This window comes from Heteronotia binoei, chromosome 13 (genome assembly GCF_032191835.1).
Source record: "Heteronotia binoei isolate CCM8104 ecotype False Entrance Well chromosome 13, APGP_CSIRO_Hbin_v1, whole genome shotgun sequence".
Classification (NCBI taxonomy): Eukaryota; Metazoa; Chordata; class Lepidosauria; order Squamata; family Gekkonidae; genus Heteronotia; species Heteronotia binoei.
In genome coordinates, this window is record NC_083235.1 from 33058714 (window position 1) to 33077928 (window position 19215).

The following is a 19215-nucleotide window of genomic DNA, read 5'->3' on the forward strand; positions in this document are numbered from 1 at the left end:
TGACCCTTTAAACTGGAGATTCTGGTGATTGAACCAGGGACATTCTGAGTGCCAAGCAGTTGTGCTTCCACTGAGCAGTGGCCCGTCCCACATTCCCCCGCATTCATATACATTGCTTGATTTCTCAGTGCTTTTTACTCAGTTCTGAAAGTGTGATTTGAACATGAATGTATAGCTCGATTTTGGATGCTAAGCAGGGTTGGCCCTGGTTAGTATTTGGATGAGAGACCACCAAGAAAATCCCAGGCAGAGGCAGGCAATGAGAACTCACCTCTTGCCTGGAAAACCCTAGAGGGTGGCCATAAATTGGCTGCCACTTGAGGCACTTTGTACCACCACCTTACCCCAGAGTAGGTTCCACCATCAGTGGGACAGGACCTTGGGATCCAACATTCAGAAACTACAATGGATGCAAAAGTCAGCAATCAGTTTTGCTGGGGATGGATGGGGCTGTCCCAGTTCTGTGTCAGCTTCACTGGCTACCATTTTGTTTTGGGGCATCAAGGCATTGGTGATAGCAAGGGCTTTTTTGTAGGAAAAGCCCAGCGGGAACTCATTTGCATATTAGACTTCTGGGATCGGAAAATGGCGAGCTGAGCTGCTTTCCTTAACAGGGGCAGGCTGGCACTTCTGTTCGGGGTAGTAAAAGGCAATGCCTACTGCCTACTTTTCTCAGCTAGAGAATTGTCCAAGATATGCACAGATACTTTGAGGAGACTTACCTTGGCTGAAAGGGAGTCCCCGGGGGGGCTCCTTTGAGGAATCTCCGGAGAGAAGTTGCATATTCATCATCTGCAGAAGTTTCCAGAGTCATTTATTTGACATAAACTTGACAGGATCCGAATCTTCTTTTACAACTTTAAACATCTAATTTACAAAAGACTGGTGTTGATCTGGATAAACTACCAAAAAAAGTACTGATTGCTATCTTTTCACTCCGGGACTAACTAAAACTAAACAAAACAAAATTAAAAGGTGGGAGTTGGAAACAATGGAAACCTGAAAGGAGGAGGAGAAAAGGGGCTAAATTTGAACTTTGTAAATTTAAAAGACAGTGCTAAAAGGAGAAAGGAATTTATTGTTTAGTCTATCTGCGGTTGAGGAGGTAGCCCCATCGTCATAGATCTGCAGCATTCATAGTCAACACAGGAAGTACATCAGATATCGTGAGATTTCTCTACCAGTGAAACGAGACTTGGTGGCAGGAAAAGCAGGAAGTACCAGAGAAAGAAGAAGGAAGTCAGAGAAGTAAACAGCCTACTCTAGGATTATAATATCAGAGAGAAACATCAGCGGCCATTGCTGGGAGGACAAAGTTTTAACAAAGTTTTTAAAGTGACTGGGACAATAAAAATTGGTGGAGTCAACTGAGTTGGCAATTATAAAATAAGGACTATTGGATAGTGGTGAAAAAGATTTGAATTGGTTAAAGGGAAAAGAAGAATTTTTTTTTAAGTGAAGCAAAAGTCGCGACCGCCATTTTGGGGAAAATAAAAATTTTAACATTAATATCTGAGCCTAGGAGGCTCAGAGGATGGTGAAATTGGGTTAATTGGAAAGGGCAAGCTTCACTCTATTAAACCTGATGGTCCAAATTTAATTTGGTGAGATAAAAATTTTCTTTTTTTTTCCGAACAATTTTTATTAGTAACATATGGCAATGTATTCAATTTCTTATATCATTAATAACTACTTTTTTCTCTATCCCATATATTACTTTCTACCTACCCCTCCCCCCATTACTTGACCCCCGGCGGTGTACTGTAATCAAAACATCATTATAAAAGGTACCCCTAATTAATAAGAACCAAAATTCATAACCTCCTTCCACTTATACTTAATCATTATCAAAGATTGTCCAATGTCCTTTTATCTTCCATTCTTTTTCTACATATCTTCTGAATTTCTTCCACTCCATCTTAAATACTTCTAAATCATAGTCTCTTAAAGTTCTTGTTAACTTATCCATTTCACTCCATGTTATAACTTTTACAATCCAGTCCCATTTCTCTGGTATTTTTTCTTGCTTCCACAACTGTCCATACAATGTCCTAGCAGCTAAGAGCAAGTACCAGATTAAAGTTCTATCTTCTTTTGGAAATTTTTCCATTTGTAATCCCAACAGAAAAGTCTCTGCAACTTTGTTAAATTCATATCCCAAAATCTTAGAAATTTCTTGCTGAATCATCTGCCAAAACATTTAAACTTTTTCACAAGTCCACCACATATGGTAGAAAGAACCTTCATGCTTTTTGCATTTCCAACACCTGTCCGGCATCTTATTATTCATCTTTGACAGTTTTTTAGGAGTCATACACCATCTATACATCATCTTAAAACAATTTTCTTTAATACTCTGACATGTTGAAAGTTTCATAGAGTTCTTCCACAAATATTCCCAAGTTTCCATCTGTATTTCTTTGTTTACATTAATTGCCCATTTAACCATTTGAGATTTCACTACTTCATCTTCTGTAGACCATTGTAGAAGTAATTTATATGCTTTTGAAATTAATTTATCTCCAAGCAGAACTTTTTCCATTTCTGTTTGCTCTTTTCTTATTCCTTCAGTTTTAATGTCATTCTCCACCAAGCTCTTTATTTGTTGCATTTGAAACCAATCATATTTATGATTCAACTCTTCAGCAGTTTTCAGTTCTATTTTGCCACTTTGAATTTTTAATAGTTGATTGTATGACAACCACTTTTCTTCACCTATCTCAGCTGTTATTTTTATTACTTCAGCTGGCACTATCCATAATGGTCTTCTCTCATCTCCATATTTCTTGTATTTCATCGATGTATTTAACAAATTATTTCTTATATAATGGTGAGAGAAAAAACCATCCATCTTCTTTTTTCCATAATACAAATACGCGTGCCAGCCAAATTTATTTCCGTGACCTTCCAGCACTAAGAGTTTTTTATTTAACAACGTTATCCATTCTTTTGTCCACACTAAACAAACTGCTTCCTGATAGAATTTTAAATTTGGTAGTTGAAACCCACCTCTCTCCTTTGCATCTGTCAAAATTTTCATTTTAATCCTTGGTTTCTTCCCAGCCCATACAAATTCTGAGATTTTTCTTCGTCACTTATCAAATTGTTTACTATCCTTCACAATAGGAATAGTTTGAAACAAATACATTAATCTTGGTAAGATATTCAATTTAATTGCAGCTATTCTACCCAACAATGACAAATTAACTTGTTCCATTTTAATATATCTTCATCCATTTTACACCATAACTTCTCATAATTGTTTTTAAACAGATCAATATTCTTCATTGTTATCTCCACCCCCAGATATTTTACCTTGGAGGTGACTTCACAGCCCATTAGTCTCAATGAGGTAAAATGCCACTGAGTTAACCTTTGAAAGTGACCATTTTCTCTAGATCAGTTGTAATAGTGGCTGTTGTGGGTCTACCTGCCAATGCCTCCTTGGATGAGGAAGAGATTGAGTAAGCTGGCCCCAGCATTCAGATGCTGTAGGAAGACCCAGTGGACAAGTTAGAGACTTTGTCAGGTGCAAGGGGGGAGCCTCAGGCCAAAGTCAGAGCACCATGCCTTCAATATCACAGCCCAGGATCTGAAGCCAAAGTAGAAGACTCGCAGACACCAGTCCCATCCCAGGATCACCAGAAGCTCCACAGACACCAACCTCCCCCCAGTGTCACCAGAGCCCTTGAATGCCAGAGGAGACATGCCCAGAGGGAGGCACAGAACTAGTGCCATAATGCATGATTGGCAGCCCAGCACTGGTCAAACTCTGAGTTTGAGTCATCACAGGATCAGTCACGTTAGACTGCACAGATATTGATGACCTGCCCCTGCACGACTCAGCAGTATTTTCTGCTAAAAGAAGCCAGAAAACAGTGGGCCTGTGTGGAAGCAATTTGTCTACCGTCATTGTATGCCTTCCTGTAGACCTCAGGGTATTTTGATCTTCTGGACTGTGACCTGAGTTGTGCTTTTCAGATTTGCCCTTCTGGTTTGGGCTTCTGAATACTTGTGCTTTACTTCTGCTTTAATCCTGGATGATGCTTGTTACTTTTTGTCCAAGTGCCTGCCTGGACAGTGAGAGATCTCCAGCCACTACCTGGAGGTTACAACCACAAGAGAAACATGAAAATGGGTAAAGGCTGAAAGTAAACTGTGAAAATTAACTAATACAAAAAAAATCAAAAAGTGTATATTTCTCTAATGTCTGTCAGAATTCTTTAGCAATTGTAAATCAAGTCCACATGTCCAACAAATCAGTAAGTAGTGGAAAAGTTCACATAAGATTTTAAAGGATTATAAAGTTCCAAAGTGCATCACTCTTCAAATTCTTAAGCTAAGTAAGTTTTCCAAATTGCTCTTTAATTCTTCAATGAAAGTGCTTGTGCTGATCCGAAATAAGAAACAAAGTGCTTTTAATCCATTTGTAATTGTGTCTTGTCAGTTTCACATTTGAATCTAAATAAAAGTCTTTGACAGCGTTGTCAACTATCTATCTGTTTCTCCCCAGTCTTTATCAAAGAGGTACAATCAAAAGTCCATCTCCTTCTAATTTGGACTACCAAATCCCAAGCACATTTGCAAAGAAAAATTCCACAAATGTGCTTGCTTGAGACGTACCATACTGAAGAAAGTGTTAGAGGTAGAAGATAATGAATTGCAGTTAAAGGAGTGGGGGGGGGGAGGTTGCTATGTGTAAGAAAGATGGTGGTACGTTATAATGCTGTCCCTTATAGAAGCCACCTCCTGAGCTGATCTGTTGTACTACCATTCTAATACATTTATAAAAATGCCCTTGTGAACATTTCTGTTTTGCCTTTGTTTGTTGTTTTTGATCCATTCACAAAGGAAAGATTCCAAGCACAAGCCTGGTACTCAGTCTTCATGTGAAGGGGTCACTGCCAGCGGCCTTGGAGACCCACTGCCAGGCCAAGTCAGTAGGTGATGCTGGCCTGGATGGACAAACCAAAAGCTTGATCCACTAGCTAGGGTTGCCATCTTCCTGGTGAGACCTGGAGAATTCCTGAAATTATAACTGCTAGTCATACTATAGGGATCAATTGCTGAGGAAAATGACTCATTTGGAGGGTGGACTCTGGCATTATATCTGCAGTCCCTTTCCTCCTTAATCCCTGCCCTCCCCAGGCATTTCTCAGCCTACAGTTGGTAACTGTACAGCAGCAGCAAGTCAACGAATGATTAGCATATGTGTGAGTCCATCTTTTGAGAACCTGTAGTGGAGCTGAGGCCTCATCATCTATATTGGGGTGACCAAACTTGCATAACATAAGAGCCACATAGAATAAACGTCAGATGTTCAAGAGCCACAAGACATTAACATCAGACGTTTGAGAGCAGGAAGGAAGATAGGGAGGAGGGGTGGAAACAAAGCAACTTTTAATGCATTCCCCAAGTCACTGGCTGTCTTGGCTTGGAGAAGAGAATTTAAAGAGATGAATGCCTTCTCCCAGCTGGCCAATGGGGCAGTGGGGGGCGCTTTGAGAACCACACGATATGCGTGAAAGAGCCACATATGGCTCTCTAGCCACAGTTTGGCAAAAAAAAACAAAAACACCCAACCTATATATTTACTTCTCTATTGGTAACATTGGCACTAGCTGCTTTTGCACCCACTTCTGTTGTGATTTAAGTACTCCCAGTTTCTCTGTTAGGGATGTTTTCGCCTATTCTGGCTGTCACTCACACATTTGTGAAAAGGGTCTAAAGCCACTGTATGTTCAGCTGTATTATAATAGCTGAATATGTTTTAAACTGCTGTGCGCTCAGAGTTCCCAGCAATGTGACATGTGGCCAATAGAATGAAAGTTGGGTTCCTGAAACCCAGCTCTAAAAAAATAATCTTGCTAGTTTGGTCCTTAAAGTGGTTTGATCCCTTGTCCTTGACAACAGTGAGAGAGGGCCTAGAAACCTCTCATGGAGAATTCTGAGAACCCTCCCACAATACACTGCCTAGGAGTTTGAATATACTTGGGGAGGGGGGGATTACGGCCACTATTTATCTTCTAGAATTAGTTTCTGTATGACAGCTATATTCAGTGGTTAACTATCTCCTCTCTTGAGTAAATTATTTGTTGCTGCTTTGGGCTGGTTGTTGCAATGCTGCCACCTGTTGAATGCAGTCACCTTGGTTCCACAGTCCTCAGAGGATGAGGAAGAAGGAAAGAAAATCATAGCATGCTTTGAAAAACAGCCCTGATTAACGTGGCTTGGTACAATCCAGGGCTGGATTAACAATTAGGCAAAGTAGGCACTGGCCTATGGGTCCCCATGACTTTAGGGGCCCCAGGCCAGCTCCCCCCGCCCTGCTTGCAGCCCTCTCAGCCTGCACACGCAGCCAGCAACTGAACTGCTCTTTGTTCAACTTTCATGGTGCGTCTGCTGCTGGTGTGTCCCCAAGTTTGCCTCTCTCTCTTCCTCCCCCACCCTGCAGTTTTGTCAAAGAGGCTGTTGAGAAGGTACCTGCAGGCTGCAGCGGGGTCACAGGTGGCGGGGTGGATGCTCTAACTCTGAGATAATTTGTGAGGGGGTCCCCAAGATTTTGACTGCGTAGGGGCCTCCACAGGGTTTAATCTGTCAATGGTACAATCACAATTAGTTTTAAAACTGCTAGCTCTGAAACTCCCTGTTAAAGCCACTAAATCAACCCTTCAGTTGTTTGCAGTCTTTCCTCCCATTTACAATGCTGGGAGCCATGATTTGGAGATCAGCTGGCCCTGGGGCAGCCATTGCAGGTAACTCTGCTTTGAACAAATGGTCTCCCGAATGCTCACTTATTTAGATGGCTTCCCATATTTTGAAGACCATATGCAGGCTGATGCCCTAACCTGGATAGCCCAGGCTAGTCTATTGTTGTCAGATCTCAGAAGCAAAGCAGAGCTGACCCTGGTTAGTGGATGAGAGACCACCAAGGAAGTCCAGGGTTGCTATACAGAGGCAGGCAATGGCAAACCATCTCTGCTTATCTCTTGTCTTGAAAACTTATCTATGGGGTTCCCTAAGTCGGGTGCACCTTGACAGCACTTATTTCTATTTTGAGCAAGATTTAGCAGCAGTTTTCAAATGTGGTAAGAATGCAGCGTGCTTGTCCTTTGGCTCTCCTTCAGGCATGAGCATAAAATTGTGATTGCTTAGTAAAGGTTTGCCAAAGCAGATGGGGTTTTGACACTCACACGCACCCTCATTCAGCATATCAATCAGCCTTCTCTGGGTTCTGAGTATCACATTCTGTCCCTGAGTGTGCAGAATTTAATACACTAACAAAGCAAAATATAGGACCTAAGAACTGCCTCTTGAATCAAACCTTGTAAACAGCGTTCTTGCCTTTCACTGGTAAATTTGCAAGCAGAACTTGAAGGAAACATCTGTCATTGTTTGTCACTCGTCCCAGATATTCAGACATAACACATCCATATTCAGAGGCAGCCAATTTGTTTTCATCCCTATCCTCCATAAATTCACCCACTCCCCCCCCCCCCCGAGGCATTATGATTGTGGATATCTATGTATCTTATGGCAGTGAATGCCATCAGTATGCATGTTATGGATTTCTTCCCTTTGTCTGTCCCAAATTTACCATTTTAACTGAATGACCTTCATCATCTATCATGTCCATCATCTTTTTTCTGCACAAAAAGAGCACACATTCTTGAGCTGCCCACTTCCATTATAATTTTGATTGTCCTCCTGTTCTTATCTTTGCCGGCCTTCTTAAGAAGATGACTTCCCCTCAAGGCTGCTACATATGTCAACTAGGAGGTTACCTAGAGCAGGGGTGTCAAACATGTGACACGGGGGCCGAATCAAGTCCCCAGAGGGCTCCTATCAGGCCCCTGAGCAACTGGCTGTTGTCTGTTTCCGTCTCCCTCTCTCTTGCTTCCTTCTGCATCACAGCTTGCTGTGCCAGGCTTGCTCAGTAGCATAGGAGCTACAGAAGAAGAAGATGATATTGGATTTATATCCCGCCCTCCACTCCGAAGAGTCTCAGAGCGGCTCACAATCTCCTTTACTTTCCTCCCCCACAACAAACATCCTGTGAGGTGGGTGGGGCTGGAGAGGGCTCTCGCAGCAGCTGCCCTTTCAAGGACAACTCTGCCAGAGCTATGGCTGACCCAAGGCCATTCCAGCAGGTACAAGGGGAGGAGTGGGGAATCAAACCCGGTTCTCCCAGATAAAGAATCCGGACACTTAATCACTACACCAAACTGGCTCTATTCCTCCACTGGCTGAGGCTACTCCCCTGGGGAGGAAGGGAGAAAGGAATAGTTTGCCAGGCTCTCTCAATTGCACAACAAATCTACTAAGCCAAGCCTCTCTTCCTTCTATTGGCTGAGACTCCCCCCCACACACACACTGGTCCCCTGGAGAAAGAAGGAAAGAGACAGAGCTTCCTTTGCCCAGTTTCCTGGATTGCATGGGAGAGATACAAAGACAGCACCTTTAAGACCAATGAGTGCTAATGTTTTCAGCATGTTTTAAGTTTTTAAAAATCTTTGTGTTTGTCTGTGTCCTTTATAAAGTTTATATCTCTGCTACCTGGCATTACATTTTATGATGCTCATGGCCTGGGCCGACAAGGTCATATTTATGTTGGATCTGGCCCTCATAACAAATGAGTTCAGCACCCCTGGCCTAGAGCTTTAGGTTTCAAGGGGACACCAAATTAGGCACACAAATTTCTTTAGTCTCTTTTTTAAAAAAAATACTGTCAATTCTAGATTTCTGATTTTTCTCTATATGGAAAGTAGAGAGAGGCAAAAGTATGCTATCAAGTCACAGCCAACTCATGGAGACCCCATGAAGTTTGTCCTCATGGAGTTTTCAAGAGATGGACAGAGGCAGTTTGCATTGCCATCCTCTACACAGCAGCCACAGTCTTCCTTGGCGATTTCCCATCCAAGTATTGCCCCTGCTTAGTTTCCAAACTCTGACTGGGTCAAACTAATGTAGGCATTAGGGCTGCTATATAGCTGCCCTGACCTGGATAGCCCAGGCCAGCCTGATCTCCTCAGATCTCAGAAGCCTAAGCAGGGTCAATTCTGGCAACCACTTGGATGGGAAACCACCAAGCAAAAACAGAGTAATGACATCAAGGCAGGCAATGGCAAACCGCTTCTGAATATCTCTTGCCTTAAAAAACCCCACAGGGTCACCATAAGTCAGCTGTGACTTGATGGCAGAAAAAAAAAGTTTGCACCCAAAACCCAAGAGTCACCCCTGACTTCTGTTGTTTCTGCCAGAACACAGATAAGCTGCCTCTGAAGTTGGAGGTTTTCATTCGCTATTATAACAAATGGCTATTGATAGAAGTTCCTTGTATGCATTTGGTTTACTCTTTTTTTTAAAAAGCCATTGTGTACATATTGTGTTAGTTGTGCACCCTGTGAAGTACATCCTTTGACGGACAACACTAGAGGCAGGAGCCAAGCTGTTGCCGAAAGGTGCACATCAGCAACTTGTATGAATTTCTTCATTCGTGGTATGCAAGATATTCCAACATTGGTCCACATGTAACTCTGTAACAGTAACTGTATAAAACGGGGGTGGCCAATGGTAACTCTCCAGATGTTTTTTGCCTACAACTCCCATCAGCCCCAACCAGTATGGCCAATGGCTGGGGCTGATGGGAGTTGTAGGCAAAAAACATTTGGAGAGCTACTGTTGGCCACCCCTGGTATAAAATGGCTTCCCACACAGGTTCATGAGATGGGAAATATACTTTCCTTCCACCTAAGCCAGTTTCCACCAGTTTGATGCTGTAGCATGCAACAGCCCCCATCTGGATGAGATGTGTTGAGCAAGGGTCTATAAATGAAACTTCTGGGAACTATTTTTAGTCCCTGTTTCTTTGGCTCCGTGAGAGGGGGAAAGAAGCAAACCAACCAGAATTTTTTTTTTAAGGAAACAGTTTATTTTACACACCTACATCAAGTGAATTGCCTGACTTATTCTTTTCAGCAAGGGAGTTGAAGCAAGGCAATCCCTCTGAACAATGTGGCTCCCACAAATGTTGATCACTGCAACTCACCTTGGGTCTGGGGAGAATGAAAGTATAAGTAAATCACCTACAGGCTTTGAAAGTCCATCAGTTTGTCAGCTTTATCGCATAGAAGTGGCTTGTTAGATCTGCAGCTGTAATGTACTTCCATCAGATGGCACATCTTATGCTGTCTGTGCACACTTGCTTTTAATGAGCTTCTGATGTGGGTGAATCAGAGCATGTTATGCAAAAACCTATGCAACAATTTTTTTTTTTGCCAGATCTTCTGCACTACGTGGGTGGGATGTGAAATCAGGTGGGAGACGAATGATAGTTGTTCAAGAACTGAGTTGATCCGAAAGGTCTGCCTTGCTGCTGATGGACAGTATGCTAACCCTACTTAAACTTCTTAAATGTTTAGTAAGTTTGGGGGTTGTTTCAGGAGGTTGAAAAAACCTTTTTGAACCTAGACCAGCAGTTTTGACAAAAGAAACCTATGTTTACACTATGGGAACTGTGAACATACACCTCTCATCACAAGGGATACGGCCTTACACCAGATCAGCTCTCTGGTCCATCTGATTTAGTATTGTTTATTCTGATAGGCAACAGCTCTCCACTGTCTCAGGCAGAGCTCCTTTAACTAAAACTGCCAGGCTCAGCCAGGAAACATTTCATAGTAAGCATGCGCTGGACCAAAGAGGCATAGCACCTCCTTCAGCTTTGCAAATGAAACTACTTTAATCTCAGCAAAGCAAATATTGACTCATCCTTTACATGATTCAGGCAGGCATTTATTTTTCAGTGTCCTGAAGTGCTCCAGAAATGGAGAAGGGGAGTGTTTCATGGTGGCATCCCAGAACCCAAGCAATCAGGTCTTATGCAACTTGAAAATTTCAGAACCTTCTGCCAGCCCCCGATCTTGATCCCACAAAGGAAAAGGTACCTTTGGAACTATTGCAATGAGAGAACTTCCAGAGCAGCACCACTGTTCTAAATATGTTATGCCTACCTTCATCCTAATACTCATGGTCAGGGCTTTTATTTTATTTTAAAGGAGTTATTGCTAGTTTTTTTCTATAAAAAATCCCAATGTGAAACAATGGTGATGTCAGGTGGTGTGACCTAATATGCAGATGAGTTCCTGCTGGGCTTTTTCTACCAAAAAAGCCCTGCTCATGATGATAATGATCAGCTTGTTTCCAAGAACCTAGAAACTAGTTTGCTGGTCACAGAAGGATAACACACAGGCCATAAGCAAAGCACACCATGGAAAACTGTTCAGCTTGGCAACAGAAGGAGAAATAGAATGGAACCTGCTGTGATGGGACCAAGGCTATAGCATAGGAAGTTCTTAAATGTCATCAGACTATATTTCTGCCTGCTCTTTATCCTAGGCCTTAACAGCCTTGAGTTTAACTCAACAATCGTATCTGTTGGACACTCTCTGGCAACATCTAATGAAAACAGAGTGCTTCAGCACCCCTGTTGCTTTTTCTTCTCTCTGCCAGAAATGAACACATATATTTCTGGATGTTATTCAGGGCTTTGTTTTGAAAGAAGTAGTACTGGATCTCAATCCTGCTTGGAAAGTCATGTTTTCTGACCCAGAAATCCTGCCCCCTATGATCCTGTAAGCATGAAGGCTGAGTCTGTTTGGGAAAGGGGCACTTTTTACTGATCCATAAAAACAGGTTCCAGGGCTCAGATCTGGCTTTAGGAGGGGGAGACAAAGGTGTACACAGAAAAAACTTTTTCTGAATTCAGTGCCACAAATGATTATAATGACAGTACATGAGAACACGGATACAGCAAAATGCAATTGCTTCCTTCTGATATACGGGTTTATCATTCCAGAGACGGGGTGGGGGAGAGCACTCTGTGCAACTGCCCAATAGCCCACAGCTTTGGGGAGAGAAAACAGTGCAGAGTCACAAGAAGAGTCAGCAGTGTGACTTGCAAATCAATGGTCCGTGCAGATCTGAAAAGGGCATAACCATACATTTTCAAGGGCTGTTTACTCAGCTTCCTTTGTCTATTTCAGTTAATGTCCATCAGCATAATTCATAAACTGTGCTTTTCCCATTTTCAGGTGTTGTGACCCGTCCTCCCCAAGGTGGTACAGAAGAAACTTATCCACTTACCTGTCAAGGATATCTGGCCCATATTGCCTTCAGCTCAGGTGCAGCCCAAACATGATGTGGTCACTGAGTCTGCCAGTGTATTTTTGGATAACTTGCTTGCCCTCCCTGCTAATATTTCTTCTTTCACAGTCCCCCTTCATTGTGAAACTGGGAAAAGTGCTGTCAGTTGCAAGTGGCTGCCAGGTTTTTTTTCTGTAAACCTTACAACGCTATATACCAGGGGTGGCCAAACTTGCTTAACGTAAGAGCCATACAGAATAAACTTGAGATGTTTGAGAGCCACAGGACATGAACATCAGATTTTTGAGAACCACAAGGGAGGGAAGGAAGAAGGGAGGAAGGAAAGAAAGCAAATAGATGGAGGTGAAAAGAAAGCAACTTTAACTGCATTATCCAAGCTGCTAGTTGGTTTGACTTAGAGAAGTGATATAAAGAAATTCCTTCTCCAAGCTGGCCAATGGGGTGGTGGGGGCTTTGAGAGCCCCACAATATGTGTGGGAGCCACATGTGGCTCCTGAGCCAGTTTGGCCACCCCCGCTGTATACCTACAACCCTTCTAGGAGAAAAACTGGAATGGATACTATGTTCCGAAAACACACACAGACATTCATGTCCTTTCTCTTGAACTTCAAATGGTCCCAATCTTGGTGGTGGTGGGGAATCTATCCTCCTGGCTTTGTCATTCTATTGCAGTAGTGGTTAAACAGAAATTTGTAATGACATTCATTCATAATGCTTTGGAATGTCATCAGCACAGGCTAGAATAAAAAAAAGTTCTGCAGCAAGTCAAAATTTGGCAACATTTCAAAATCTGGGCTTTTAGATAATATCTTCAATCTTAGATAACTGCAAAAAAGGCAGCCATCATGATAAGGACCATCTTGCCAGTACAAAACCTTAACAGCTCTAGTTTTTCTTAATCTTCCCAACTTCCCACTAGGGACACAGGAAAAAATTGCAAACAGAATTTTTTAAATGTTTTCAAGCAGACGGGGAGAATAGCTGGAGCAACTCCTCCCCCCCTTCACTCTCCCATTCATTTCAGCTCTAGGAGAAACTAACTAGGGACCATCCTTTCCATGCTCTTAATCAAGGGTGGAATTCTAGCAGGAGCTCCTTTGCATATTAGGCACCCCCCCCCCCAATGTAGCCAATCCTCCAAGAGCTTACAGGGCTTTTTTGTAAGCTCTTGGAGCATTGGTCCCATCAGGGGTGTGGCCTAATATGCAAAGGAGCTCCTGCTAGAATTCCATCCCTGCTCTTAATAGGAATGTCCCCCCCCCCCCCCAGATTTCTGCATGCTCCTAGAAAATCCAATCTCTAGCATCCTACTGGGCTCCCATAAGGAGACTACTGCAGACTTTAAATGAATAATAAATATAACAGTTATATTTATTAGGACTGGTTTTTTTGTGATGCTACTCACCTGTACTGGAGGGGGTGGGGAAGAATCTTCCAAATTCCAAGAGGGAATTGGTGGAAATAACTGTGACATTTTGTAGGTAACCCTAACCCAAGCGCTTTTAAAGAAAAAACAAACACACACTTATCTGGACTGAAACTCCATTAAATAAATAATAGCCTATAAAACATGAATTATAAGTGATTGTTACTTAAATCTGCACAACTGTGCTCATGAATAATACACTCACTTTGAAAGAAAAACCCCCCACAGACTTTGATTTTAGATGAGGCATGTATAGATCCTTATCTTCAAAGACGCACTACTGATTATTTATTTTTAATGGGTTGCCTTATTAAGCGGTGTCCTCTTTCTGGACTATGAAAGGATTTAATAAATTAACAACACGATCCTAAATGAAATTAGACCCTTGTAAGTCCATTGATGCCCTTCTGCACTGTTAATATTATCGCCTCAAAATGTATGCACCCATACATGCACATCCCTTGATGACAGGTTCAATGCCAGGAGACATGACTGGGAAATGCCTTGGTGATTCCATTTACAGGGGTGGAAACAACCAAACCATCTTGGTGGTCACTGTGATATAACCGTACATCAAGCTACACACCAATCCTCTATTTGCCATGTGCGGCCAATGCATGCATGCAGATTATTCTGCAATAAATTAAAAAAACAGTTGTTTTTTTAAAATGCAAGTTGAAAAACGTGTCAGCACAAGTTAACTCAGCTCTGCATTTGATAGCAGCTGTCCATGGTCAGGTGGCAACAGTCAAAGAACCAGATTTGCTCCTTCTTTGGTAAAATACAGGTCTCATTTTCACCAGTGGGAGAGGGGAAGAGTCAGTCCTACTGTTCCTTTCCAAGAAACCCTCCAATTATATTTAGTGCAAGGGCTTACAATGTTGTGCCCAGGGGCACCATGTTGCCCACCAACATCTTTCCCGGTGCCCATGATGAATTTTTATAAAGTGGGCAATGCCAGGTGGGTTTTGCTCAGCAGGGCATCTGGTCAGCCACTGGAGATTGAATTGGCTGTGCAGGTTGTTGTTGTTGTTTTCCATTGCTTCTGCAGCAGCTGCCACTGCAGCACAAGTATCTTTACCACATGACTCAAGGTAAGCAGGAAAATATTTTTAACAGTATGTCCATTTTAAAAAAGCATTCAGTTATGCAAAGTTTCTGCTTGAATTGCTAAAGAGGTACTTACTATTAGAATTATACATAACCTCACTCCCTGACATTTTGCAGTTGGCTCCACCACTTATAGCAGCCATATTGCATCTGTGCCCACCACCTCATGTCAGAATTCCAAAGATGCCCAACAGGCTCAAAAAGGTTGGGAGACCCTTCACTGACTACAACTGAACATTCTACTAACCAAAGCAGAAGCTGAGCAGAGACGGACTCTCTCCAAAAGCCTAAAAGCAGGGGCAGGAGGAAAGAAGAGAGGTTCGGAGATCCAACATGGAAAGGTTTAACTCAAGTTTCAAAATCTGATTTTATTATTGCCATCCCCCAGTCCCCTTCAACCCCCTCCCTTGAACTACCAACAATTCTGTATGGGAGATTGTTGTCAGGCCTTGCCGTTCCCACTGCCCCCCAAGACAAGAATCTATTCACCTCCTTATATCTAGGCAGTGGCATTGAACCTCAGCCTATTCCTGTTGTGACCCTTCCAGCTCCTGATGATGTCTGTTCTGATAAGAACCTGAGCCAGGATCATCCACCCAAGCAGTTATTCGAACTTGGAATCCACTGGACCCAAAGCTGATTAAACTATAAAAGCCAATCCACCCTTGTGGGATTTACTGTCAATGGCAACTGCTGTTGAGTTTCTGCTACCACTGCTGCCAAGCTCATCAAAGTGCTGAAGAATGGACCAGTGTTGACTGCTTCCCCCTTTTCCTCAGCAGGCTTCTGGAAGGCCTTGAGCCTTTTGGAGTTTAGTGCCATTTTGAAATCTCACTGGAGACTTTCTGTCCCATTTGTCCATTGGGAATTCGATGTGCAGTCTTTGGACGCACTGAAAAAGAATCTCGTGGGTTTTACAGCTTTTTGCAACTTATTAATGCATCAGAAACACTTTGATATTTTTTCTGAGCTTTTGCCTTTGGTTGAGAGATGCTAGAAGAAGATTCGAAGCAGGAATAATCAAGTCGACCTCCTGTTCACTGGGACTCCTTTGATGGAACACTTGAAACTTTTGGGGAATTGCTATTGCTATTTAGTCTTCTATTTAACATATTTTGTTTCAATACATTCTTAGTTATTTGGTCACTATAACTTCGGTTGTGCTGTCATTATCCCTTTCCCCCAGCAGGCTTCTAGAAGTGAGAAATGAATCTCTCCATAAAAAACTAATAAAAACACAACAGTCAGGGAATTTGGCAAACCCCAGGGACCTAACAGAAAATTTAAAATAATAATTTTTCATTCAGTGATTTAAAAAGGCCTTTAGTTGAATAGTGCTCTGTAATAATAACAATAATATCAATAATAATATCAGTAATAATAATATATTCACAAGGGAAAAAAAGATATAAATTATGCCACTACTCTGCTTAGATGCTGTTAACTAGATCTGTTACCACATATGGAGAGATAGCAGTGTCTGTGAAAAGAAACTCAAATGGAATAACATTTTCACAAATTTTTTCTCTTGAAATGTGACAGGAAATATATCGTGGACACTGTTCTGGTGGTCCTAATGCTACCTTTTGAAACACACAGGAAGTCCTTTCAAAATAATAATAAAAAGTGACCAATCTTTTGTCTGACAGAAAGACGCTAAATGTGTATGTATTCCTACATCCTTCATTGCTCCAGTATGACACTCAGGAGGGAAGGACACAGCATAACATGTACACAGTTGGGTCATGTGAGGGAAAAGGGCATGGATACAGTGACAGAAAAGGAAATTCCACTTCATTTCCTCCACTTTAGTCATCATCATAGAAGGACTAGCAGGATGCAGGGAGAAATCAGACACAAGGTGCTCAGAGCAGTAACAAAGGGTAGAGAGGCTCTCAATCCTAGCCCCATCCCTTCCTTCAAGGGATCTGAAAGACATTCAGTTTGCTGGTGTTTTTGAGTGTCTGTCGACGGTTACAGAACCAAACCCGGACAACCTCGCGGTCATAATTGAGCTCCTTGGCAATCTCTGTGATCTCCTGGCCCGTTGGCAGGGCGTTCTTCTCAAAGTAAGCATTGAGGGCCTCGATGGCTTGTGGCGTAAATGAGGTGCGGCGTTTACGCTTCTTGGAGGGCTCGCCCCCCACAAACTCCATCAAGTTCTGCTGGCCCTCCTGGTTCCGCAGCTCAGCCTCGCTCAACCACTTTTCCAGCACGGGTTTTAACTTCTGGGCGCTCTTGGGGGTGATGTCTAACTTCTCAAACCTGCAGAGAAAAGGTCCATGGAAGAGCACAAGAAGGTGAGCTAATTGCTTCTTAGTTATGGCTAGAGCAGGTAAAAGTCTGGTCTAGGCCCTCACTCCATTCAACTGAGGGGGTTTAACAGGAACCAGTCCTTTAGCACAGAGCAGACTGAGAGGGGCAGGATTTCACAAATGATCCCCATCAGGGCTGATGCTAGACTTTCGGGTGCCCTAGGCAAGTCACCCACTAGCGCCCCCCCCCCCAATTATTAAAAAAACAGGGAAAACGAAGAGTGCCAAACTTGAAACTTTTTCACATTTTTAATTTACTGATTTTTAATTTTAATTTTTTTAAAAAATGTGATAAGTTATAAAAATTGTGAGAATAAGTGCTTGCCAGTCACATCAAGAAGGAGGGTGGAGGGACAGAATGAGGTGGGAGGCTTAGTCACACATTGGGGAGAGGGGGATGACTTGGCTTTGTGGAGGGCAGCTTGGTGGTGGGAGAGGACAAGGTGACAGCGGCCAGGAACCAGAATCATGCGTTGGGGAGGGAGCGCCCAGCGATGCCTCCTAGGCCAGGTGGCACCCTAGGCGAGTGCCTACTCCCAAGCATCAGCCCTGATCCCCATGTGGACAACATTTTTTGCGCAAGCTGATGTGCCAAAATTACTCCTCGCTGTCTGAAAGTAGTGACTGATCTATCATCTATTTATTGTCCAGCCAGGGATCAGGTCTTTGAAATGGTCGCCATCTGAATTCTTAATTACTGAATGTTTCTTAGTAAATTGACTTTGGGCTTTTATGTTTTATGTAGTTGTTTAGACTTTATATAATTGTTTTAATTTATGTAATTGTAATTATGTAATTGTTCTATCCTCGATGTGACCCCGCCCTGAGCCCTTTTGGGAAGGACAGGATAGAAATGTGAAAAAAATAAATAAAAAGGCGCTAAGTGAAAATGATTCCACCTCCCCACTACCTTTTCCGCATGCGCAAGGCATGGCCGCAAGGTATTTCCATTGAAACACATTAAGTGGCAAATAAAATTATGCAGACTGATGTACATTCTGTTGCCCCAAATACACACTGTTCGTTTATTGAAAACTACACTGAAATGCTAGGCGTTGCTACAGCCACTGTCTGCACAAGCAGAACTGAGCTAAGAACATCTTCCTTTCTACTCACACACTGCAGGATCCAACCCAACACACGTGCATTCTATCCTTTTGCAAAAAGGATAGTTACAACCTTTTGATCAGACAAGCAGGATTCAGTGTGTTACAAGTGGTGACCTGCAATATTTCCAGGAAGAGGGAATCGTCCCCATCGTCACTGCCAACTCTCCATTGCAGCTCCGGCTTTAAATTAAATTTAAGATGAGAGGGGGCTGGGATCCCTCCTGTGAGTATCATGGCTTCTCCCCCCCCCCCCATCTATCAGCTTTAATTTAAATGTAATTTAAAGTGGCAGTTGCAACAAAGCCCTGGCAACTTTAAGCCCTGGAGTGCTTAAAGTTGGAAGGGAAAGGTTTTCTTTCATGAATATTATAGCAGCTGCAGCTCCCCCCGCCCCCGCCATCACAGCGGCAAGTTACTGGCTTCTATTGCAAGGCCAGCTGCCTTGCTACCCCTCTCAGCCTCAATGCTGGCCAGCCCTGCGTGGATCCTGACCTTCACCGCTAGGCCTGCTGAGACTCCCCAAACCCCTCCACCCTTGCAGTTGCTGTCAGTGAGCTCAGCTCGGAATAGCTCCATCATCCCACCCACCCCCAATCAACTGAGGCCTCACGAGATTCACAAGGTGGGGAATCCCATCTTCCACCTCCTCCAAGCCCCATGGAGCCCCAGGCTTTCTGTGGCTTGCTGAAGAGGGGAGGAGACAGTGCTGGCTCGCTTGGAGATGCCCCAGAAGAGCTGCAGCGAGCAGCAGTGGGGGGAGCCTCTGCTGGCTCATATGGACCACTTCCAAGTGAGGTATCAGTGACTTTCCCTCTCGCTACCACTCTCTGTGGCTCACCTGAAGCAGCTCTGAGTGAGGCAGCAGTCTTCACCCCTGGGGAAGGGAAGACAGTGGGGAGCCAGTTTGGTATAGTGAGTAGGAGCGTGGACTCTAATCGGGGAGAACCAGGTTTGATTCCCACTCCTCTACATGCACCTGCTGAGTGACCTTGGGTCAGTCGGAAGTTCTCTCGGAGTTGTTCTCTCAAGAACAGTTCTCAAAGGAGCTCTCAGCTCCACCTACTTCACAAGGTGTCTGTCGTAGGGAGAG

General features: G+C 43.1%; 1 protein-coding gene across 1 annotated transcript in view; it reads right to left on the reverse strand.

Annotated features, from left to right (window-relative positions):
- Nucleotides 1–16008: 16008 nt before the first annotated feature.
- Nucleotides 16009–19215, reverse strand: part of POU6F1 (POU class 6 homeobox 1) — a 45264-nt gene continuing 42057 nt past the window's right edge. Inside the window, exon 11 of the mRNA XM_060252690.1 lies at nt 16009–16966. Within this exon, the coding sequence (XP_060108673.1) occupies nt 16621–16966 (346 nt within the window). The 3' untranslated portion in view covers nt 16009–16620. The remainder of the gene's footprint in view (nt 16967–19215) is intronic.